Here is a 20,875-nt window from a genome sequence, read left to right as displayed (position 1 = left end):
TTGATATTCCTGGAGGCGTCTGTAATATGGTAAATGATTTAGCTTTACTAGATAAATGGTCTAAGCAATGGAAACTGCAGTTTAATGTTTCCAAATGTAAAATAATGCACTTGGGGAAAAGGAATCCTCAATCTGAGTACTGTATTGGCAGTTCAGTGTTGGCAAATACTTCAAAAGAAAAGGATTTAGGGGTAGTGATTTCTGACAGTCTCAAAATGGGTGAACAGTGCAGTCAGGCGGTAGGGAAAGCAAGTAGGATGCTTGGCTGCATAGCTAGAGATATAACAAGCAGGAAGAGGGAGATTATGATCCCACTATATAGAATGCTGGTGAGACCACATTTGGAATACTGTGTTCAGTTCTGGAGACCTCACCTACAAAAAGATATTGACAAAATTGAACGGGTCCAAAGACGGGCTACAAGAATGGTGGAAGGTCTTAAGCATAAAACGTATCAGGAAAGACTTAATGAACTCAATCTGTATAGTCTGGAGGACAGAAGGAAAAGGGGGGACATGATCGAAACATTTAAATATATTAAAGGGTTAAATAAGGTCCAGGAGGAAAGTGTTTTTAATAGGAAAGTGAACACAAGAACAAGGGGACACAATCTGAAGTTAGTTGGGGGAAAGATCAAAAGCAACATGAGAAAATATTATTTTACTGAAAGAGTAGTAGATCCTTGGAACAAACTTCCAGCAGACGTGGTAGATAAATCCACAGTAACTGAATTTAAACATGCCTGGGATAAACATATATCCATCCTAAGATAAAATACAGAAAATATTATAAGGGCAGACTAGATGGACCATGAGGTCTTTTTCTGCCGTCAGACTTCTATGTTTCTGTTTCATTCATTCATTCATTCATTCATTCATTCATTCATTCAATTTTTTATGCCGCCCTTCTTTTTAGACTCAGGGCAGCTCACATGTTAGCAATAGCACTTCTTAATTAACAGAGCCAGCATATTGCCCCCCAATCCGGGTCATTTTTTACCCACCTCGGAAGAATGGAAGGTTGAGTCAACCCTGATATTTGAACCGCTGACCTGCAAATCTAGCAGTCAATTTTAGGGCCCTATAGTACTGCACTCTACCCACTGCGCAACCTTAAAATAATATATTTTTTAAAATAAATACCTGCAATTTTAAAAATTGATAGTACAATCCCAAATCCCATTGATACTTTTTTCATGGTATTAAAAATTTTACTGACGAAATAAGGCTCTTCTGAAACGAATAGAGAGCCTAACACTCAAACAGAGCCAAGACGTCGAACGTTTTATTTGAAGTTTCACCACAGACAACTTGAACATAGCAGACATTTGTCTTTTAACTGCTGTATTTATGCCGAAACACCCCACTTTGGGCTCTTTTGCCGCCACCCTGTGATGATCCTGAGTTTTGCAGCAGACGATAAAAACTATAAATACAGAACGGTGTCGCCTGAGAATATAATAAAATTTCAGAAAACGGAGGAGGGGAAGAGAGACAGGCGAATCTGAGGACCACAGCAGGGGGCATTATAAAATAGGGATTCAGTTACCATGCGCGCGGGCAGCTCTCTGGTGATTCCCTCCTCGCCCCCTGCCCCTTTTTTACGTATGCGTCGCTATTATGACGTATATGCGTCGCTATTATAACGTAGGCGGAAATGGGCGAGGCATTTGAAAATTTTGGCGCGAGCGAGGAGCGTTGGTTCCCTTCGGAGAAGCTTGGCGCGCTCCTCCGAGGAGGTGGTGGCGGTGGTTACGGGGGACCGAGGGGAGAAAAATCGGGATTGCTGCGTCTGGAAGCTCACGGAGAATCCGAGTTTTTCTTCTTTCGCGATTCCGAGGTGATTGGGACGGAGAGTTTAATTAGGTATGGAGAATCCCCGAAGCTTTTCCGAGAGGGAAGAGAGGTGGTTGGTGTAACTGACTAAGCTGTTGAGGAAAGGACGATGATATAGTCTATCGCTGTGGCTGTGAATGGGAGTAAAGCAGGTTGGCGAAATGATTAAATTAAAAGAAAAAAAGCGAAACCTTAGGAGAGGGGACGGAAGGCACTCTGGTACCCTTATGCACGCCCCTTACTGACCTCTTAGGAATCAGGAGAGGTCAGCAGTGGATAGCCTAAGGGTAAAGTTTTGGGGTTTGGTGATGATACTATAGAGTCTGGTAGTGAGTTCCATGCATCAACTATTTCCTGCAGTCAGGTTTAGAGTGGTTTACTTTGAGTTTGTATCTGTTGTGTGCTCGTGTGTTGTTGTGGTAGAAGCTGAAGTAGTCGTTGACAGGAAGGACATTGGAGCAGATGATTTTATGGGCTATGCTTAGGTCGTGTTTCTAAGCTTTCTAAACCTAGGATTGTAAGTCTACTTGGGTAGTGTAGAGAAGAGCACTGCTGCCTCAAAATTTAGGCTTCGTTAGCATTTTAAAGGCCGTATTAGTACATTTTGGAGGGGAGTGTATAGATACTTATGCATATGTATGTGTGTGTGTGTGTGTCTGGAATCAATGTTTTCCATTGTTGAAACTTCCCATGCAATCAATGTATTATTGACTTATCCCATACTGGATGTATGTATGTATTATTTGTATGTATATATGTATTTAGCCGCCCCGAGTTTTCGGAGAGGGGCGGCATATAAATCCAATGAAATGAAATTTGTAACTTTTTTGCTGATAATGAAAAGGAAGGAATATGTATTATTTGTTTCTACACTATATAAAAAAAAACTTAATAGGAAAGTGAACGCAAGAATAAGGGCAAAATCTGAGGTTAGTTGGGGGAAAGATTAGAAGTAATGTGAGAAAATATTATTTTACTGAAAGAGTAGTAATGCTTGGAACAAACTTCCAGCATACGTGGTTGGTAAATCCACAGTAACTAAGTTTAAACATGCCTGGAATAAACGTAGAATCCATCCTAAGATAAAACACAGCAAATAGTATAAGGACAGACTGGATGGACTATGAGGTCTTTTTCTGTTCTCAATCTTCTATGTTCCTAAAAAGACTTGCTGCTGCAATCCCCACCCCCCAAGTGAAGGTGTATTCTCTCCCAAATTCAGAGAATTGTTCTTCAGCTCCATGTACACTTGGTTTTGTGAGTTTTGAGGCAACACTCAGTTTCAAATGTCCCCTTGGTCAAGGAAATCCATAAGTAGCTTTGGGCCAATAATCATTCCAATCTTTCTCTCCAGGTTGTTTGTTTGTTTGTTTGTTTTTTAAATCAAAATGGGTGGAAGTAATAGTGGTGTATTTTTGAACTCCTAGAGGGGAAAAAAGGACAGAATAAATGTGAAATAAATGCAACTTATCCACCTTACCTATATAAAAAATGCCACTCCAATAAGGTGTTTTTTCAGTTGCCATTGTCTCTTTTAAGTACAGCCACAATTAGGCTAGCTCCAGATGACAGGAACTGGAGGCTTACTCCAGCTTGGGAATTCAACTTACAACATAGGTTATATTATCTGTGTTTTCCCTTGTATGTTAAACCTTTTCAATTTGGTCTCATTCAGATTGCTGGACAACACATTTCACTATTCCCAGTTAATTGCCAAATGGCTAGGATGAAGTGATGTTCGTACAATACATCAACAAAAGGAGGCCAAACTATTGAAAGTTACTGTTGGGATATTGTACTATTAGCAGTGTACCTGAGGATTGGAGGGAGGCAAATGTAACCTCGATCTTCAAGAAAGGATCCAGAGGTGATCCAGGAAGCTACAGACTAGTCAGTTTAACCTCAGTTCCAGGTAAAGTGGTGGAAACCATTATTAAAGATAAAATTACAGGGCACATAGAAAAACAGGCATGGCTGTAAGAAACTCAACATGGTTTCTGCAAAGGCAAATCATGTCTTACTAACTTGTTAGAATTCTTTGAGGGTGTAAATAAACAGATAAAGGGGACCCAGATGATATTGTATATCTTGACTTTCAAAAGGCTTTTGACAAAGTCCCTCACCAAAGGCTCCTAAAAAAGCTCTTCAGCCACGGAATTAGAGGACAGGTCTTGTCCTGAATTGGTAACTGGCTAAATCATAAATGGACAATTCTCTGGATAGAAAGAAGTGAGAAGTGGTGTACCCCAAGGTGCAGTTTCGGGACCTTTACTTTTTAATTTATTCATTAATGATCTGGATGTAGAAGTAAATAGTGAGGTAGCAAAGTTTGCTGACAACACTAAATTGTTCCGGGTAGTGAAAAGTGAAACTGATTGTCAGGAGCTCCAGAAGGATCTCTCAAAATTGAGTGAGTGGGCAACAAAGTGGCAAATGCATTTTAACCTAAACAAATGCAAAGTTATGCACATTGGGGCAAAGAACTCCAATTATACCTACCAACTAATGGGGACCAAACTTTCTGAGACAACCCAAGAAAGGGATCTTGGGGTTTTGGTGGACAGGTCAATGAAGATGTCAACCCAGTGCGCAGCAGCAGTAAAAAAAAGCAAATTCCATGCTTGGCATGATTAGGAAGGGAATCGAAAATAAGTCAGTAAGTATTGTATTGCCTCTGTACAAATCGATGGTGAGATCACACTTGGAGTACTGTGTACAGTTCTGCTCACCGCACCTCAAGAAGGATATAATGGAACTGGAAAAGGTGCAAAAAAGGGCAACAAGAACGATCAAGGGAATGGAGCATCTCCCTTATAAAACCAGGTTGCAATGCCTTGGTCTCCAGCCTTGAATGACGGTGTTTAAGGGGTAACTTGATCAAAGTGTATAAAATCATGCATGGGATAGAAAAAATGGATAGAGAAAAAATATTTCCTCTATCACATAATACTAGGACAAGGGGGCACTCTCTAAAGCTCATAGATAAGAAAGTGAGGACAAATCAAGGGAAATATTTCTTCGCCCAGAGGGTCGTTGTTTTATGGAATTCACTGTCAGCCTTGATCGCTTCAAGGCAGGATTAGACAGATTCATGGATGCCAATTGTATCGGCGGTTATTTAAATGGATGTCCATGTGCTGCCTCTATGTTGGTTGAGGCAGGCAGGATTCCCTTGAGTACCATTTGTTGGGGCTCAGGTGAAAGGGAGGGTTTTGCCTTCTCTTTCTGCTCAAGATCCCCATGGACATTTGGTGGGCCACTGTGTGATACAGAATGCTGGACTCAATGGGCTTTGGCCTGATTCAGCATGGCTCTTCTTATGTTCTTATGTACCCAGCAGAAATTCTTTATGTTTTAGCAGATGCCAGCATTTGCTTGACTTTGTGAAACTTAGAAACTGAACTGTGGTTGTTGTAGTATTTGTATGGGAAGCTACTAGAAAGTACTAGAGTTGTTGGTTAAATTGGAAAATCATTCATGAAAGAGGCAATGGCCAACCACGTTTGAACTATTTAGTGAAACTGCATGATTCATATTCTGAAGTCATCAAGAGTTAAGCTCAACTGAAGTGTAACTTTGCCTTTATGTAATGCAAAGAAATTTATAATCTAGATTTAGAATAATAGGAATATTAGAAGAAGAAAAGGCAAATTAAGAATGGCTAGTGGAAATTAGATACATTTCAGTTTTGTTTATCTTTAATCACATTTGTTTGGGATTAGATTAAGATTTCATGGAATATAGCTTTGAGAAGGGACTTGTAGAAAAGGTAACTCAATAAAGATTCACATAATACATTGTGCCATGGATTAGCCAATCATATTTTAATTAAGCCAATGTTTTTAGTTTTGATAGTGTTGTGCCAACCCACAACACAATTTGAATTTGTTAAGTAAAATCAAAATTAACCATGGGACAATAGATTGTGTGAATATAGCAAGAGACATTGGAAAGACTTAATCCCATATATTAGCATTAACATGATGGGTAGAATCATGTGAAAAAGCAGAAAAATTTCAAAATCTTAATACTAATAGGATTGGAGAAACAAATGTTTTGGGTTTTTTCATTTGATGTGTTCTCAGTGAAAAAGTGGATCCTTCCTCGGGGTGTGTTAGATAAAATGTTTGAGGTTTTTTTCAAGGAGAATAAATAATTGAGTGAATGATTTCCCCATTCTTTATTTATTTAATTTTCAAACAGGGTACGCAGCTCTTATGCATTGGAATTCAGTTTTATATGCATTAGAATTTTGTAAAACAATTCAGACTTTAAAAAGTAATCCATGCTCATAGAATAAGTTGATGTTCTGAAAAAAAAAATCTATAGGCCACATCCCATAAGTGAATTAGTCATGTGGCCTAGAGGGGCGGTCTCCAACCTTACAGTTCAATGGAGTGGCAGTGGTGAGGGAGAGGGTATGGTTTCACGCACACACATCCTGCTTCACAAATGCAGCTTCACATTCACCCACCATTTCTGCAATCCAGTTCCAAAAGTGCCAAAGATCAATGTTGGGAACCCCTGGGCTAGAGTACAAAGAAAGCCATTGAACTAACTTTAGTATAGGTAGAACCCAATGACCATTGAATTTTTGTTACCCAATAAACTTATACCTCAAATCTTGTAATGGTATGTAGAAAAGACCCTAGAAACTTGGACAAAGAGATACCACCTATAGAATGATGTGATAAGAGAGAACATAACTCAGCTGGATAGTTGACAGAGCAAGAGGCTCAGAAGAAAGCCCTTCCTAGCTTCTTGGGCTGTAAAGACAGTAAGAGATTTATATTTTCAGACTTGTAAGATTTTGTTAATATTATACAATATCTTGAAATAAAGTAGAACTGGTTTACTGTATCTGCTCATGTTTCCTGTCTGATCTACCTGGAAAAGTGGACAAATATTTTTGGAAGATTTCCATCACAATGTCTTGGCATACGTTGGCAGAACAGGAAGTATCAGGAAAGGAACTTTGGAGACAGGCATTGCTTCAGTAAACATGCAATTTTCTTCTCAGTGCTGAGATCCTCCTATCCACACCTGACAGTCAAGAAAACTGGCTTGGCAGATAATCACAGTACACATTTGAATATACAGATATTTATTTAATTGTTTTTAATTTGTCTACGGTGTAGACAAATTCACTTCCACGAATCAATTATTTGGACATGAATAAAACCTATCTGTCAATGGGAAAGAGACCATATCAAGGAAAGGGTTGTCATTTTAGCAACCTGAGAAGCTGTTTAAGTAAAGCCTAAACAAGGACATGAAAGAAACTAAGGAGAAGGTGAAATGTGAAGAGGGAATCAAGAGTGAAATCAAATTGTAACCCCAATTTAAAGTTGGTTTACATAAGCTCTGGTTTGGGATATTTACCCCAAAAATATTTCAGGTATTTGTTTCCTCTCAGTATAAGGTTGAAGGAACAACTGTAGAACAGTATCAGAAATAGCAGAACAAATGAAGAATTGCTGGAAGAGGAGAAATTTAGAACATGAGGGAGAGGCTAGCTAAAAGGTTAGTGAAGAAGTAATTTGAAATAGTCTCTGAACAAATAAAAATTAAGAGAGGGCTACCTATAGTATGGACCATTCTTTAGGTTGTAGGTTTTTTCATTTTAAAAAGAAAAGGAGAAAGAGTACACTATAGTGTGGAAAATCTATAGCCAGATCTATTGTATCTAAGTCAACGAATAACAGACTGGAGTACAAGCAACAGGATTCGTATAAAATATTTTTAAAGGAGAATTTAATTCCGATCTGCTTCAGATTTGTAGTTCCGTTAGAAAAATATTCCTATTAACTCAACTGCTTCTTTAAAATATCTCTTTTAATGCCTACAACAGCTTTGTAAATTTTTATTTTACTCCAGGTGGAGTCCAGTGATCATATTATCTAAAAATGCTTGTTGGATCATTGTTATAATATTTTATAACATATTTTGGTCAAACCTGCTAGAATATTTTGGTGAGATTTGCTCCACTGAATGTAGAACAGAACCAGCTTCATAACCACATTTGAAGCCCTACTCTTAGTCTGATGCTCTGAGCACTATAAAAATGTAGTTTGTGTCTTTTAAATAAAACATTATACGCAATTATGGTTGCCATGTTGGATAAAAGAGCATATATAGTGAACTCTGTAACATATATCCTTCAATAAAAGTAAAGCTAAAAAAGTCCCTGTGGATTTTATGTTGCCAACTATATCAGGATATTCATCTCCATTTCCAGACTACTGAACATTGTCTGAAGACATTTCTGCAGTCATGTGGGCTATGTGACATTACGGAACACTGTTACCTTCCCACCAAAGTGGTTCCTATTTATTTTGCATTTGCATGCTTTCAAACTGTTAGTTGTCAAGAGTTGGGACATGGACAAGCTCACTCCATCTCCTGGCACTTGGGTTTCTAACCTGGACTGTTGTCTTTCCTGCCAAAAGTCCAATGTCTTAACCACTGAGTTACCATGCTGCCCATTACCCTTAACTAATCCCCACTATTTTCAGTACAACTTATTGCCGAAAATCATATATGATTACAGTGATCCCTCGATGTTCGCGATCTCGATCTTCGCGAAACGCTATATCGCGATTTTTCCCACGATGACGTCACTCTCTTCCTTCCTCTTGCTCTCGAGCGGCGGGTGAACGGGCGAGCGGCAAACAGCGGATGAACGGGCGAGCAGCAAACGGCGGGCGGGTGAACGGGCAAGCGGCAAACGGCGGGCGGGCATCAGCGAGGAGCCGAGGCGGCGGGGAAGACCCAGGGAAGGTTCCTTCGGCCGCCCAGCAGCTGATCTGCTCGGTAGCGCAGCAGCAGCGAGGAGCCGAAGATCGGGGTTTCCCTTTTCCGTGGGCGGCTGGGAAACCCCGATCTTCGGCTCCTCGCTGCTGCTGCGCTACCGAGCAGATCAGCTGCTGGGCGGCCGAAGGAACCTTCCCTGGGTCTTCCCCGCCGCCCACATGCAAACCCCACCATCTGCACATGCGCGGCCATGAAAAAAAATGGCGCGCATGCGCAGATGGTGTTTTTACTTCTGGAACCCTACATCGCGAAAAATCGATTATCGCGAGGGGTCCTGGAACGGAACCCTCGCGATAATGGAGGGATCACTGTACTTCTATTTTTTTTAAAAAGTACCTTATAATTGATCATGTAAGCAAGTAACTGGTGGAATAAATCAATACTTTGAAACTTTTATATTATCAACCTGTTCCATTTATTGCTTGTTCAATTTATACTTCTACTGACAGTTGTGCCTCTAGAAATTGTATTTGTCAGTTTCATTTGAATGTCACGTGTCTTATCAGGAATCACTAAGACATTTCATGGCTGTTATTGATGGATCCTGGACACCTGCAGCAGATGAAATCCATCTTACCTGAAATACTCTTCAAATGGCCAAGATTTGGAAATAGCACACCACAGGGCATTGATTTTCTCAGATGGAAATCTAGTGCTAATGGAAAAGCATCATTGTTACTAAGGCTTTTAGTTGATAAGAGTTTTTTAAAGGACAAAATAAAGAAAATCTTACTGCAAAAAGAACTGAAAATATTGAAATTATTAATATCAAATTAAAAGTTGTTTCCAGAATTGTAAGCTAGAAATAAAGAAGCATTTTGTGCCATAATAGCAGTAGAAGTCTCTCAGCTGGTAATGTAATATATGCTACTACTTTATTCCTTCTGTTTAGCCATTTAAGTGCATCTAACTAAGAAAGAAACAAAGAAAGCAGACAGATGCATAGCTAATAAGCTTTATAGGTTTGGCTATTTATATTAGCTCTGTGAATTTCATAGTTTTGTTAAATATATTTATGTACATTCATACAAATTAAGGTGAAAAACGTAAGGATGGTTATTACATTTTATTGGTTGTTTTTTTACTTATGGTCACTGGCTATAAATTTGTGTCTCTCTAATATGCTGTTACATTGTATGAAAAATTGGTTTAAACTCAGTACATGTCATGATCTATTTTATTCCAGTTAGATTAAATATGATGAATAGTTTGTGACCATACTTAAATTCAGTTTTTACGGCTGATGTACCTGAAGGAAAAGCCTAGCACTAAAGCGATGCTTTCTGGGTTACGCTATAAAGGAAGATATTGCAAAATCTTAATGATCTACTTCTTACTTTCAGATATGCCGGTGGCTCTTGACTGTTCAGATGCTGAGTCTCAATTGAGCCATACTCCTCTGCCAGTGCCTGCCTTCTTTAAAGAAGCAGAATACAGTTTTTCCGTCAAAAAGACCCGCCGACAACTTCCTCCACCACCACGCCACAAGTGCACATTAAGTGTGAGCCGAATATTCTCTGACCGCCGTCTGCAGCAGACTTGGAGCAAGCTCAAGCCACGTAGTGTTTCCTTCCGTGGCTTGCAAAAACAGAAATTGCCTCTACATAGTCATCTGTATGATATCTCTAAAAAAGAATCGTTTTTCAAGCAATGTTTTCAGAAACTCATCTATTTGGGAGGAGGATCTTTTGGGAAAGTATATAAGGTAAGGGGGGTCATCAAGTAATGATTAGTGGTGATAGGATTACAGAAATTAATGGAGACTATATTGATGGGTGGCAGTTGGGACAGCTAAATGGAAATTCCACATTCTGCAGATCTCTGGTGACTGGAAGAAAAGTATTGGGATGATACTCCCCTTGCAAACCTCTTTGAAGCATGTGTCAGACAACCTGAAGAAACAAATTGGACTTTTGTTTAGACAGCAGATAATTTCCTATATTTAAGTATAACTTGTGTAATTATTTAAAAGTACCTCCTGTAGAAATTTTTGCATTTCAGATGACAGTATTTTAAATACAGTGATACCTCATTTTACAAATGCCTCTTCATACAAACTTTTCGCGATACAAACCCTGGGTTTAAGATTTTTTTGCCTCTTCTTACAAACTATTTTCACCTTACAAACCCACCGCCGCCGCTGTGATGCCCCGCCTCTGGACTGTCGTTGCCAGCGAAGCTCCCCACCTCCGGACTCTCGTGTTTTTGTGATGCTGCAGGGGAATCCCAGCAGTGCAAAAACTTCGCTGGCAATGGACATCCGGAGGTGGGGTTTCCCATAGAGGGGAGCCTCAGTAAAATCGCAGCATCACAAAAACACAGAGGTCCGGAGGTGGGGTTTCGAGGACTTTGGTGTTTTTGTGATGCTGCAATTTCACTGATGCTCCCTTCCCTGGGAAACCCCACCTCTGGATTTCCGTTGCCAGTGAAGTGCTCGTTTTTGTGATGCTGGGATTCCCTTGCTGGGATTCTCCTGCAGCATCACAAAAGCACAGAAGTCCGGAGTAGGGATTTCCCATGGAGGGGAGCCTCAGGGGAATCTCAGCAGTGCAAAAACAGGCGCTTCGGCTGGCAAAAGGGGTGAATTTTGGGCTTGCACGCATTAATCGCTTTTCCATTGATTCCTATGAGAAACATTGTTTCGTCTTACAAACTTTTCACCTTAAGAACCTCGTCCCGGAACCAATTAAGTTTGTAAGATGAGGTATCACTGTATGTGATTTAATTTTGTCTACCTTAGTAATTAGAACAAATAGAACATATATTTGCAGTCTAATTACAAGGTATAAACACTACTTGTCAGAGAAACTTACTGTTCTTGGCACAAAATAATTCTACTCCTCATTTGGATGTTGGGATAATCAGATATGATTCTTAATTTAAAGCATTTTTGTGGACTGTCCAGGTTGTTCACTCTTCTCTCTTGTAGGTACGGTCTCGTGAAGATGGTCAGTTGTATGCAGTGAAGCGTTCTGTGGGGCTTTTCCGGGGCGAGGCTGACAGGCAGCGCAAACTGGCTGAGGTGCGCAAGCATGAGTGTGTGGGGCATCATCCCAACTGTGTGAGCTTTGTACAGGCTTGGGAAGAGTGTGGTCAACTCTACATACAGACAGAGTTATGCCTAGGCACTCTGTTGCAGTACTGCGAGGAACATGGCCCTCTGTCTGAATGGCAAGTTCAGATCTTCCTCTGGGATATACTTCAAGGACTACGCCATTTACATGGTCATAACCTTCTACACATGGATATCAAGCCAGCTAACATCTTTCTATCATCTACCAATGTCTGCAAGTTGGGTGACTTTGGCGTAATGCTGGAGTTGGACTCTGGGGATCTGAAAGATGCTCAAGAAGGTGATCCACGCTACATGGCTCCAGAACTGCTCCGTGGAGAATACACCAAGGCTGCTGATGTCTTCAGGTGCGGAATGTGATGAGAAGATGGTAGTAGATTTTCTGGTGCTAGGAATGGCCATTTTTGCATAGTGTTTGCTCCTTTGCCTCAAATGTTGCTAACTATGGGTATTAAAAAATGAGTGATATGGTTTAATAGTGCTGCTTGCTTCAGTTGCTTGATCTATGTCTTTCTGTCTTCCCAGTCTTGGCATAACTATTCTAGAAATTGCCTGTAATATGGAGCTCCCCAATGGAGGTAAAGGCTGGCAGCAACTTCGACAGGGTTATTTGCCCTCTGAATTCACTGCAGGTGAGCAGCAGCAAAGGGGATATCTCTATGTGTAATATCTACAGTGCAAGAATTCTGCAATATTAAGAAGCAGGCAAAATGAAAAGCAAAAAGATCAAGTGAAGAATCTGCTGAAATGTAAAATTTAGCATGCCACACAATTAAAGATAGATGACTGAATTTTCCTATCCACTTCAGGTCTCTCGGTTGAGCTACAAGAACTTCTAATTGCCATGTTGGAACCCAATCATCTTCTCCGGCCGTCAGTGGAGATGTTGCTTAATTCTAGTCCCATGAAGAAAATTCAGAGGTGGCGAAAACTTGTGTTGTTAGCATATTCTGGGATCCAGCATGGTACCTTCATCTATAAGGTACTCATGAATTTAGCCAAATATTGTTTATGGTCCAAATTCAACAGCAACCTTTAACCACATACTCTTTGGTGATTTTTCATTTTTATATATGTTTGCTTGAAAATTGGTTAAACAACATTTTAAAAATAAATACAGTGGTACCTCAAGATACGAACCCCTCGTCTTACGAACAACCCGAGATACGAACCCGGGGTTCTTAAAATTTTCGCCTCTTCTTACGAACTTTTTTCATGTTACGAACCCCAAACCCGAACTTCCGGGTTCGGCGTTCGTCCGGCTGTCACCTTTTAAAACAGCCGGGGGGCTTCCCAGCAGCCTCCCGAAGCCGAACCCGGATGTTCGGGTTTGGCATTCGGCTTCGGGAGGCTTCTGGGAAGCCCCCCGGCTGTTTTAAAAGGTGACAGCCGGGCGGCGGGGCTTCTCGGCAGCAGTGGCAGGTTGGTAAGACGGAAAACTTTCGGGTTCGGGAGGCCACTTTGGGTTTTTGTCTGGGAGGGAGGGCAGGAGGTCCGGCGCTGGGGGAGGGAGTCAGGAAGGTCCTCCTGCTCCCCCCCCAGCGAAAAACCACAAAGACGGTCTGCCGCCGCATGACAGGCAGGGCGGAGCAGCCTGGAGCAAAGGGAGTCTGAAACCGCCGGCGGCTTCAGCTTCCCATTGCTCCGCGGGCGGCGGCAGACCGCCTTTGTATTTTTGGCTGGGGGGGGGAGCAGGAGGCGCAGGATCGGGCCGGCGTCGGGCGTGAGGCGAGGCAGCAGGTCTGCATCCTGGGCGGGCGGGCGGTGGGCGAGGAGACGCGGCCGAGCGAGACGGGGCGGGCAGCGAGACGGGGCGGGCAGCGACTGGGGGCGGCGGCGGCGATGCTGTGTCCGACTCGGGGCTGGTGGCGTTTGCGGCGGCGGCGACGTTGCTGCCGGCTTGGCTTCCCTCGCTGGCGCAGCCAACATGCGCTACGATCTTCCGGGCGAGCCAAGCTCAGTGACGGAAGGCAGCCGCTTGGCCCGGGATGCTGGGCCGAAAGGAGCCGGGCTTGATCCGCTGAGCTGATGTTGCCCGGTGCGTTGGGTGCCGCCAGCCCCGAGTCGGATGCACCCTCGCCGCTGTGCCCAGCCGCTACCCGCCCCGTCCTAGCCGGAGCCTGAGCCGGTCGGTCGCGCCTCCTTGCCCGCCCACCCGCCCAGGATGCAAACATGAAAAACGTGGAGGCTGGTGAACAAAGGCCAGAACTTTCAGCTTCTGGGTGGATGGGAGGAGCTAAGCGGTGGGAGGAATCAATGCCGCTGGGCTGGTAACATCTCCCCAATGTAAAAAACCGCTGGGCTGGCTTAGCTCCCCCTTTCCAGCCCAAGGCCGAAAGAAAAACGCGGAGGCTGCAGGAGTCGGGATGTGTGGAAGAGGTCCGCGGGAGAACTGGGGGGACCCCAGCCCACGCCTGCTGCTTGCTCTCCCGGAAAGACCCAAGCCCACACCTTCGGGAGCTTCCCAGCCGGGTCCCTTCCACGGGGCAGTGGCCACGGCTCCCCCCAGTTCTCCCACTGACCCTTTCCACACACGCACACCATCCCCACCCTCCGCGCCGCCGGTTGGCTGTCATCTTCTAAAGAAGCAAGAAGAGGAGGAGGAGCTGGGCGCCGGTGGTGGTGGAGGAAGGCGCCCAGCTCCTCCTCTTCTTGCTTCTTTAGAAGATGACAGCCAGCCGGGCGGCACAGAGAATGTGGCTCGGAGGCTGGGAGGGAGGCGGAATACAGGAGGAGGAGGAGGAGGGAGGCCAGGAGGGAGAGGGGGAAGGAGGGAGGGAGGAAATCAGAGAAGACGCACGTACAAACCGCCCGTGCGTTTCCCTCCCTTCCCTTCCAGTCATTGCAAGCCGGACAGTAACTGTTGACTTTTCCGTTAATCCACCCACGAGGCTCCCTCCGGGCAGCCTGCGCTGTCTCCCCCCGCCTCCCCCCCTCCACCCACACCCGAACAAAATCCGAATGCCGGCGGAAATGAGGCAAAAGGGGTGAATTTTGGGCTTGCACGGATTAATTGCTTTTCCATTGATTCCTATGGGAAACTTTGTTTCATGTTACGAACTTTTCACCTTACGAACCTCCTCCTTTCACCAATTAAGTTCGTATCATGAGGTATTACTGTATTCCATAGGTCTGCCAGAACACTCTTTTAACTATAGTCATGATTTCTATACAGTTATACCTCGTCTTACGAACACCCCTTCATACGAACCTTTTGTGATATGAACTCGGGGTTTACGATTTATCTGCCTTAAGAACCATTTTTGTTTTATGAACCCAAGCCCGGGTGCATGGGCTCTTGTACTGTGTGTGCACTCTCTGACTGCCTCAGGGATTCCCCTACCTTGTGACTGTCACCACCAGGATTTCCCATTTGATTACAGCCCCCAACGGGATTCTGCAGAAGGGGGGGAGAACCGCGCCTAAACCTGGAGCCCATGCTCGGAGAAGAAACCGCAGCCATCACCACTGCTGCAGCCACCGCTACGGGAGGAGCCGTGCCGGGCTCCAAAGTTTGCAGAAGTTTCTGCACCTTCTCTGCGGCTGGGAGGCTCAGCAGGGAAGGAGGCCATGTTTGGGTGCCGGAGTCTGGGCCCCCTCGCCGCCTCCGGCCCCCTCACACCCCTGGCCTCCGACCGCTGCCCCTACCCACCTCTCTCTTCGGCTTTCTTCTCCTCTGCCCCCCGCCTTGGGGCACGGCTCCTCCCGCAGCAGTGGCTGCAGCGGCGGTGGCGGCTTCTCCTCCGGCTGCTAGTGAGGATCCTGGAGGGCAGCTTCAAGCAGCCCTCTCGCAGCCCCTTCACTGGGAGTGCTTTCGTCCAGGGCTTTCAGCGAAGGGGCTGCAGGAGAGGCGGGGCAGGCGTTCCTGGAGCGCTCGGAGAAAGCGCTCTCGCAGGCGCTTCGATGGGAGTGCTTTCGTCCAGGGCTGTCAGCGAAGGGGCTGCAGGAGAGGTGGAGCAGGCGTTCCCGAAGCGCTCGGAGAAAGCGCTCTCACAGTCGCTTCGCTGGGAGCGCATTCGTCCAGGGCTGTCAGCGAAGGGGCTGCAGGAGAGGTGGGGCAGGCGTTCCCGAAGCGCTCGGAGAAAGTGCTCTCACAGTCGCTTCGCTGGGAGCGCATTCGTCCAGGGCTGTCAGCGAAGGGGCTGCAGGAGAGGTGGGGCAGGCGTTCCCGAAGCGCTCGGAGAAAGCGCTCTCACAGCTGCTTCGCTGGGAACGCTTTCTCCGAGCGCTTTGGGAATGCCCGCTCCGCCTGTCTCAGAGCCCCTTTGCTGGGAGCGCTTTCGTCCAGGGCGGTCAGTGAAGGGGCTGCAGGAGAGGCGGGGCAGGTGTTCCCAAAGCGCTCGGAGGAAGCGCTCTCTCAGCCGCTTCGCTAGGAGCGCTTTCGCCCAGGGCTGTGAGCGAAGGGGCTGTGAGGGGTGGGGCAGGCGTTCCTGAAGCACTCGGCGGAAGCGCTCCCAGCGAAGTGGCTGAGAGAGCGCTTTCTCCGAGCGCTTCAGGAATGCCTGCCCTGCCTCTCCTGCAGCCCCTTCGCTGACAGCCCTGGACGAAAGCGCTCCCAGCGAAGGGGCTCCGAGAGGAGCGGGGCAGGTGTCCCCGAAGCACTCGGAGAAAACCCTCTTCCAGCCTCTTTGCTGGGAGAGCTTTCGCCGAGCTAGCTCCTTCGCTGACAGCCCTGACACTGAGCCCCCAAACCATGCAGGGGGCCTCCCCAGCTGCCCCTCTACTCCAGCCCCGCCCTCCCAAAGGCTGGAGTTGCCACGTCCGGGCAGATTCCATCCCTCTGGCCAGGACAAGAGGATAGTGGCGGCGGCAGTTTCTGTTTGAGAAGCAGCAGCAGTCCCGGGTATGTCATGTCCACCAGCCCGCCACCCCCCCACTCCCCGAACAAGGATCCGAATGCGAGCAGTAAAGGGCAAAAGAGGTGAATTTTGGGCTTGCATGCATTATTTGCTTTTCCATTCCTATGGGAAACATTGTTTCATCTTACGAACTTTTCACCTTACGAACTTTGTCGCGGAACCAATTACGTTCGTAAGACGAGGTATTACTGTACTTGTTATTAACATGTTACTTTTACTTGTGATTGAATGCAACTGAATTGGTTCTATTTCTCTTTGAATTCTTGTGGATGTTTTGGTACATATTAGTTCAAAATTCATTGATTTGTATCAAACGTTTATTATTTAATGCTAGAACCATTTCTGGGTCCAGTTTTACTGTAAAATTTAGGAGATTCTGTATTTCATGGTTGTTTTCTTTATAGTGTGTCTGCTGATCTCTTTCTCGGAATTTGATCTTTTCCTTTTGCTCATTCCAGACTCTCCTCAGGTTCATGCAATGGCTTTGGGGGATTCTTTTCAGTCCAGCTAAACGGTTGCTCTTTTGGCAAAAGACTGTTCCAGTCACACCACCACATTCACCCTTTTTTCCTCCCCTGGAAAATAGCAGTCTCTCCAGTGACTGGGGTGAAGATGAAGATGATAAAGAGGCCGTTGGCAAGGATGTACTTGAGGTTTTAGAGCTAAGTAAACAAGATAATCACACTTGCCCCGTGGAGCTGCAGACCTTGGATAAGTAAGTTAAAAAGAGGCATATTCTTTTTTCTACCTATCTCAAAATGTGGCTGAAGTAGAAAGTGAAAATGGCCTGCATCAGAATATATTAAAAATAGTGGTAAACGAATCCTAGGTTTAAGGTCAGTGAAGTGCTTGCCCAGTTTGAAAAACAAATAAGCTCAAATCTCAAAAATCCATTGCAAAAAAATCCTTTCTGATACTGAAACTGATCCTTTTTTAGAATTTCATAATTCCCTAATACTTCAACTGCATGCAGTAATCTTATTTCTGGTTGTAGCAATCTCTAAAACCCAAAATGGAAGATTAGGCTTGTTAAAAGCACTTGAAGAAGGGCTCTCCAGTTATATCTAAAAAGGATTTTCTCATTTAGAAAGACTGAGGTGTTACTTGTCTCATTTCAGCCTGAATCTATAGGGCAGAAAGTATCCCCCCTCAACAGGCATATGGATTAAGGCATGCATTGTCACGTCTTATGAAAGTTAGGCAAAATCACAGCCTGGTCGCTTGACAGCTCAATTGACCAGAAGTGTGGCCACTTCAGCTGCATGGGCCACACAGGCATCCGGAAGAAATTTGCAGAGCAGTAACGTAGTCAACACCATCGCCATTTGTGTAACACTATAAATTGGACTAGTTTGGTTCAGCTGAGGCTTGTACACCTAGAAGTTGTATGATGAATGAAAGGGAGAAGTGGAGCAAATTACTAACATAACCTACTTGTTCAAACATGTTGTGCATCATTTATTATCTGTGTTGTCTAAATTCTCACCCATTCTCTGGTGGTAAAACCTCCTATTTACTTTTCTTCCAGACAACCTAGTTCCCTTCTGTTTACCATATGCCCATTTGCAGGAAGCACCTCCACGCCAGAGGCTGCTTTCAGGAAAAGGTGAGATGTTACTGAAGCAATTACTATAAAGAAATATTTGTTTTCATATATAACCAGATATAATCTGGTTTGTCTTGATTTACAGGGTTGTACTACAAATGTAATATTCAGTAAGATCCTATCATTTAACTTAGGCTTATTGTGTCTAAATTCAGTAACTAAACTTCTGGAGACTTTTGCACAGTCACCTGCAAACTGAAAACACAAAACAATATTTAGAATGCTTGATGACTTAGCCAGGCAGCAACTGTAGCACTGGCCTAATACTTTAGTTGCATGTTTCCAGCTCTTCAGTAAAAGATAAGAACATTGTATTTTGAAGCTTAATACTTTCCCAAGACTCTTAGACTAGAAAGAGATGCTGAATACTTTAGTTTCTTTCTTGCCAAGTTGTGAGGTTTCCATATTTTCTTACATTTTAACTTTTTTTTTAATTCATAGGTCTTTTCCACTCCAGGAAAGTCCCAACCTTAGTTGCATTGGTCTGAACTCCCCATGCAGCAGCCCCACTTCATCAAACATGTTATCTGCAAATACATCACAGCACAGATTAACATATGATGAAACAGAAGATAAATGGGAATCGGTTTCATCTCAATGCCTAAATCAGTGCTCTCCCTTTGAGCCAAAAAATTTGCTAAGCTTATTTGAGGATTAGGTGGCACCTGAACAAAAAATGTAACAGTTGATGTGGGAACTATATTTTCTGGCTTGCTTAGGCCCTTTATTTGGAACTTTTTTTCTTTAGCATGTTAGAGGTCAATATGGTACTCATAGATACCTACGATTCTCAGAGGGCTTAAGTTTTGTCAGTTCTGACTAGCAAAGGAAAGGCAAGTTTTTATGGATGCTTTGCTTTGTGCATATGTTATCTACTGGAGTTATACATAAGTGTTTTTGACATATTTCTGCTTTATTTGATGTTTTGCTGGCAATCAGTAGAAAGCAGATCATAATCTCACCACTTACGGGTAAAAGCGTTATTTCATACAAATTTTAGAATGTAATACCTTTTGTACGCATTTCTCTTTTAAGCTTTATCTCCTTTCTCTTTGTCCCAAAGATTTTTTGTAATTTGTAGAATTGGAGTCTGAGTTTGGGAGCCTAATAATCTTTCATTCTGAGATTTTACAAATGTGGTAACTATAAGTCATGATATTAAAAGCATTCAAAATTTGCATTAACTGGTTTGTTTCCTTTTTAAAAAACATGACTATAAAGTAAAACTCCATTAAGAAAAAAAAAAGATTTAAAGGAGATGTTATTTAAAGGCAAGTATAATAGATGATGAGGGAAGCTATTTGAATTTCTTGTTTAATGGAAGGAAACCTTGAAAATACAGACTTTTAGAGAAGTCATTGTAAATTGTACACATTATTAGCTGCCCATATTTATTGTGTGTCTCTAGGTCTCAGGATTTTCCAGTCAGATTAAATGAGACGCCCTATTCTTACTAGGTAGAGATAAAAGTGACTGGTGATTGATTTAAAATGTGCTCTTCTGGAAATATATTTATTCTACTTTAATGAGCTTCAATTAAGATATAAGTAGGATACATGTATTCTCATTCTCTAATATCCAACTGGGGGCCTAGTGATGAATATATGTGCATCATTCAGTTAACAAAAAAAAAATCTGTACAGTATCAGCATGAAATTTGCCACTAGTTACCAATTCCTGTCTCAGTTTTATGGCATCTGTTCTGCCTCATAGAAACATTGCCTGCAACCAGATTGTCCCTCCCCACTTCTCCCTGTGGTGCCTTGGGTGGCTGCTATATTTCCTACTAGCAGATATGCTGAAGAGAAATTATAGCCACAGAAATCAGCTGCTTTGGTGTGAGGTACTGCATACATAAAATCAAAGCAGTCCCATTCCCATCTATAAGCCAACTATATTGTATTTTATTGTAACCCAAACCAAAGTTAAGAAGTCACTGCAGAAACGGACTTTTTTCTTTTCTTCATTTTTTTAAAATAGGCAAAACATATGGACTTCCAGATAGTCCTATGCTGTTTATCCAGCCGGGGGCGGGGGTGTTACATTGATGCTATCATTCTTTATTATGTGATTTCAGCCTGGCACTAACTTGGTAAAAATGATAAGGTAAAGCATTGCTAGCTGAGCAGTCTAATCTAGTCCTGCTATATAATTCTGACAAACCACCAGCACAGTGCTTCTATATCCTGCTTTTTTACGGAGATAACAGAATGGAAGCAGGCAATGTTGACCAGAAAAGAAGAAACAGGACATACCCAAATAGCATGAAATATGCAATAAGTATCTTGTGGTTTCCATCAGTACTGACAACCTGATTTTAACCTCTAAAACAATAAACGACAAAGTATAATAGGTTTTATACTTTGTGGCTCCTATTTGTAAATCTCTTTCTCTTTTTTTTTACATAGACAAAATGAATGTCCATTTATCAGAATATTTTAACAGGTGTAGTTTTCCAATGCCAATCTTAAATTTCAGTAGCAAGAGTTCCATGATACAGGATTTAAGGCAAAAATACCAATCGTAACTCTTTCAACCAATATGTTCAGGAACTGATTTTTTTTTTAACTGTGTTATGTTAGTCTATTTACCTGATGATGAGATCTTAGAAATTCTAAAACTAGCATCTCATTTTCTAAAATTTAAGTTGATTTTATAAAGATCCTTCTACATTTTATTTAGCCAATAT

General features: G+C 43.3%; 1 protein-coding gene across 2 annotated transcripts; it reads left to right on the top strand.

The window, feature by feature from the left end:
• The first annotated feature begins 1,557 nt into the window (after positions 1-1,557).
• On the top strand, positions 1,558-19,370 carry LOC139155236 (membrane-associated tyrosine- and threonine-specific cdc2-inhibitory kinase-like). Of its 2 annotated transcripts, none has more exons than XM_070730344.1 (8): positions 1,558-1,865; positions 9,992-10,353; positions 11,578-12,068; positions 12,247-12,353; positions 12,531-12,703; positions 17,039-17,295; positions 18,109-18,186; positions 18,628-19,370. In XM_070730344.1, exons 2-8 carry the CDS (start codon positions 9,994-9,996, stop codon positions 18,842-18,844), a joined length of 1,683 nt encoding a protein of 560 aa, XP_070586445.1. In that variant the 5' UTR covers positions 1,558-1,865; positions 9,992-9,993; the 3' UTR covers positions 18,845-19,370. The 2 variants fall into 2 exon arrangements, with proteins under 2 accessions (XP_070586445.1, XP_070586446.1); XM_070730345.1 differs by having other exon boundaries at positions 1,665-1,839.
• Positions 19,371-20,875: the final 1,505 nt, after the last annotated feature.

This window comes from Erythrolamprus reginae, unplaced genomic scaffold, assembly GCF_031021105.1.
Source record: "Erythrolamprus reginae isolate rEryReg1 unplaced genomic scaffold, rEryReg1.hap1 H_1, whole genome shotgun sequence".
In the NCBI taxonomy this organism is placed as follows: domain Eukaryota; kingdom Metazoa; phylum Chordata; class Lepidosauria; order Squamata; family Dipsadidae; genus Erythrolamprus; species Erythrolamprus reginae.
This window is presented reverse-complemented; position numbering and strand designations above follow the sequence as displayed.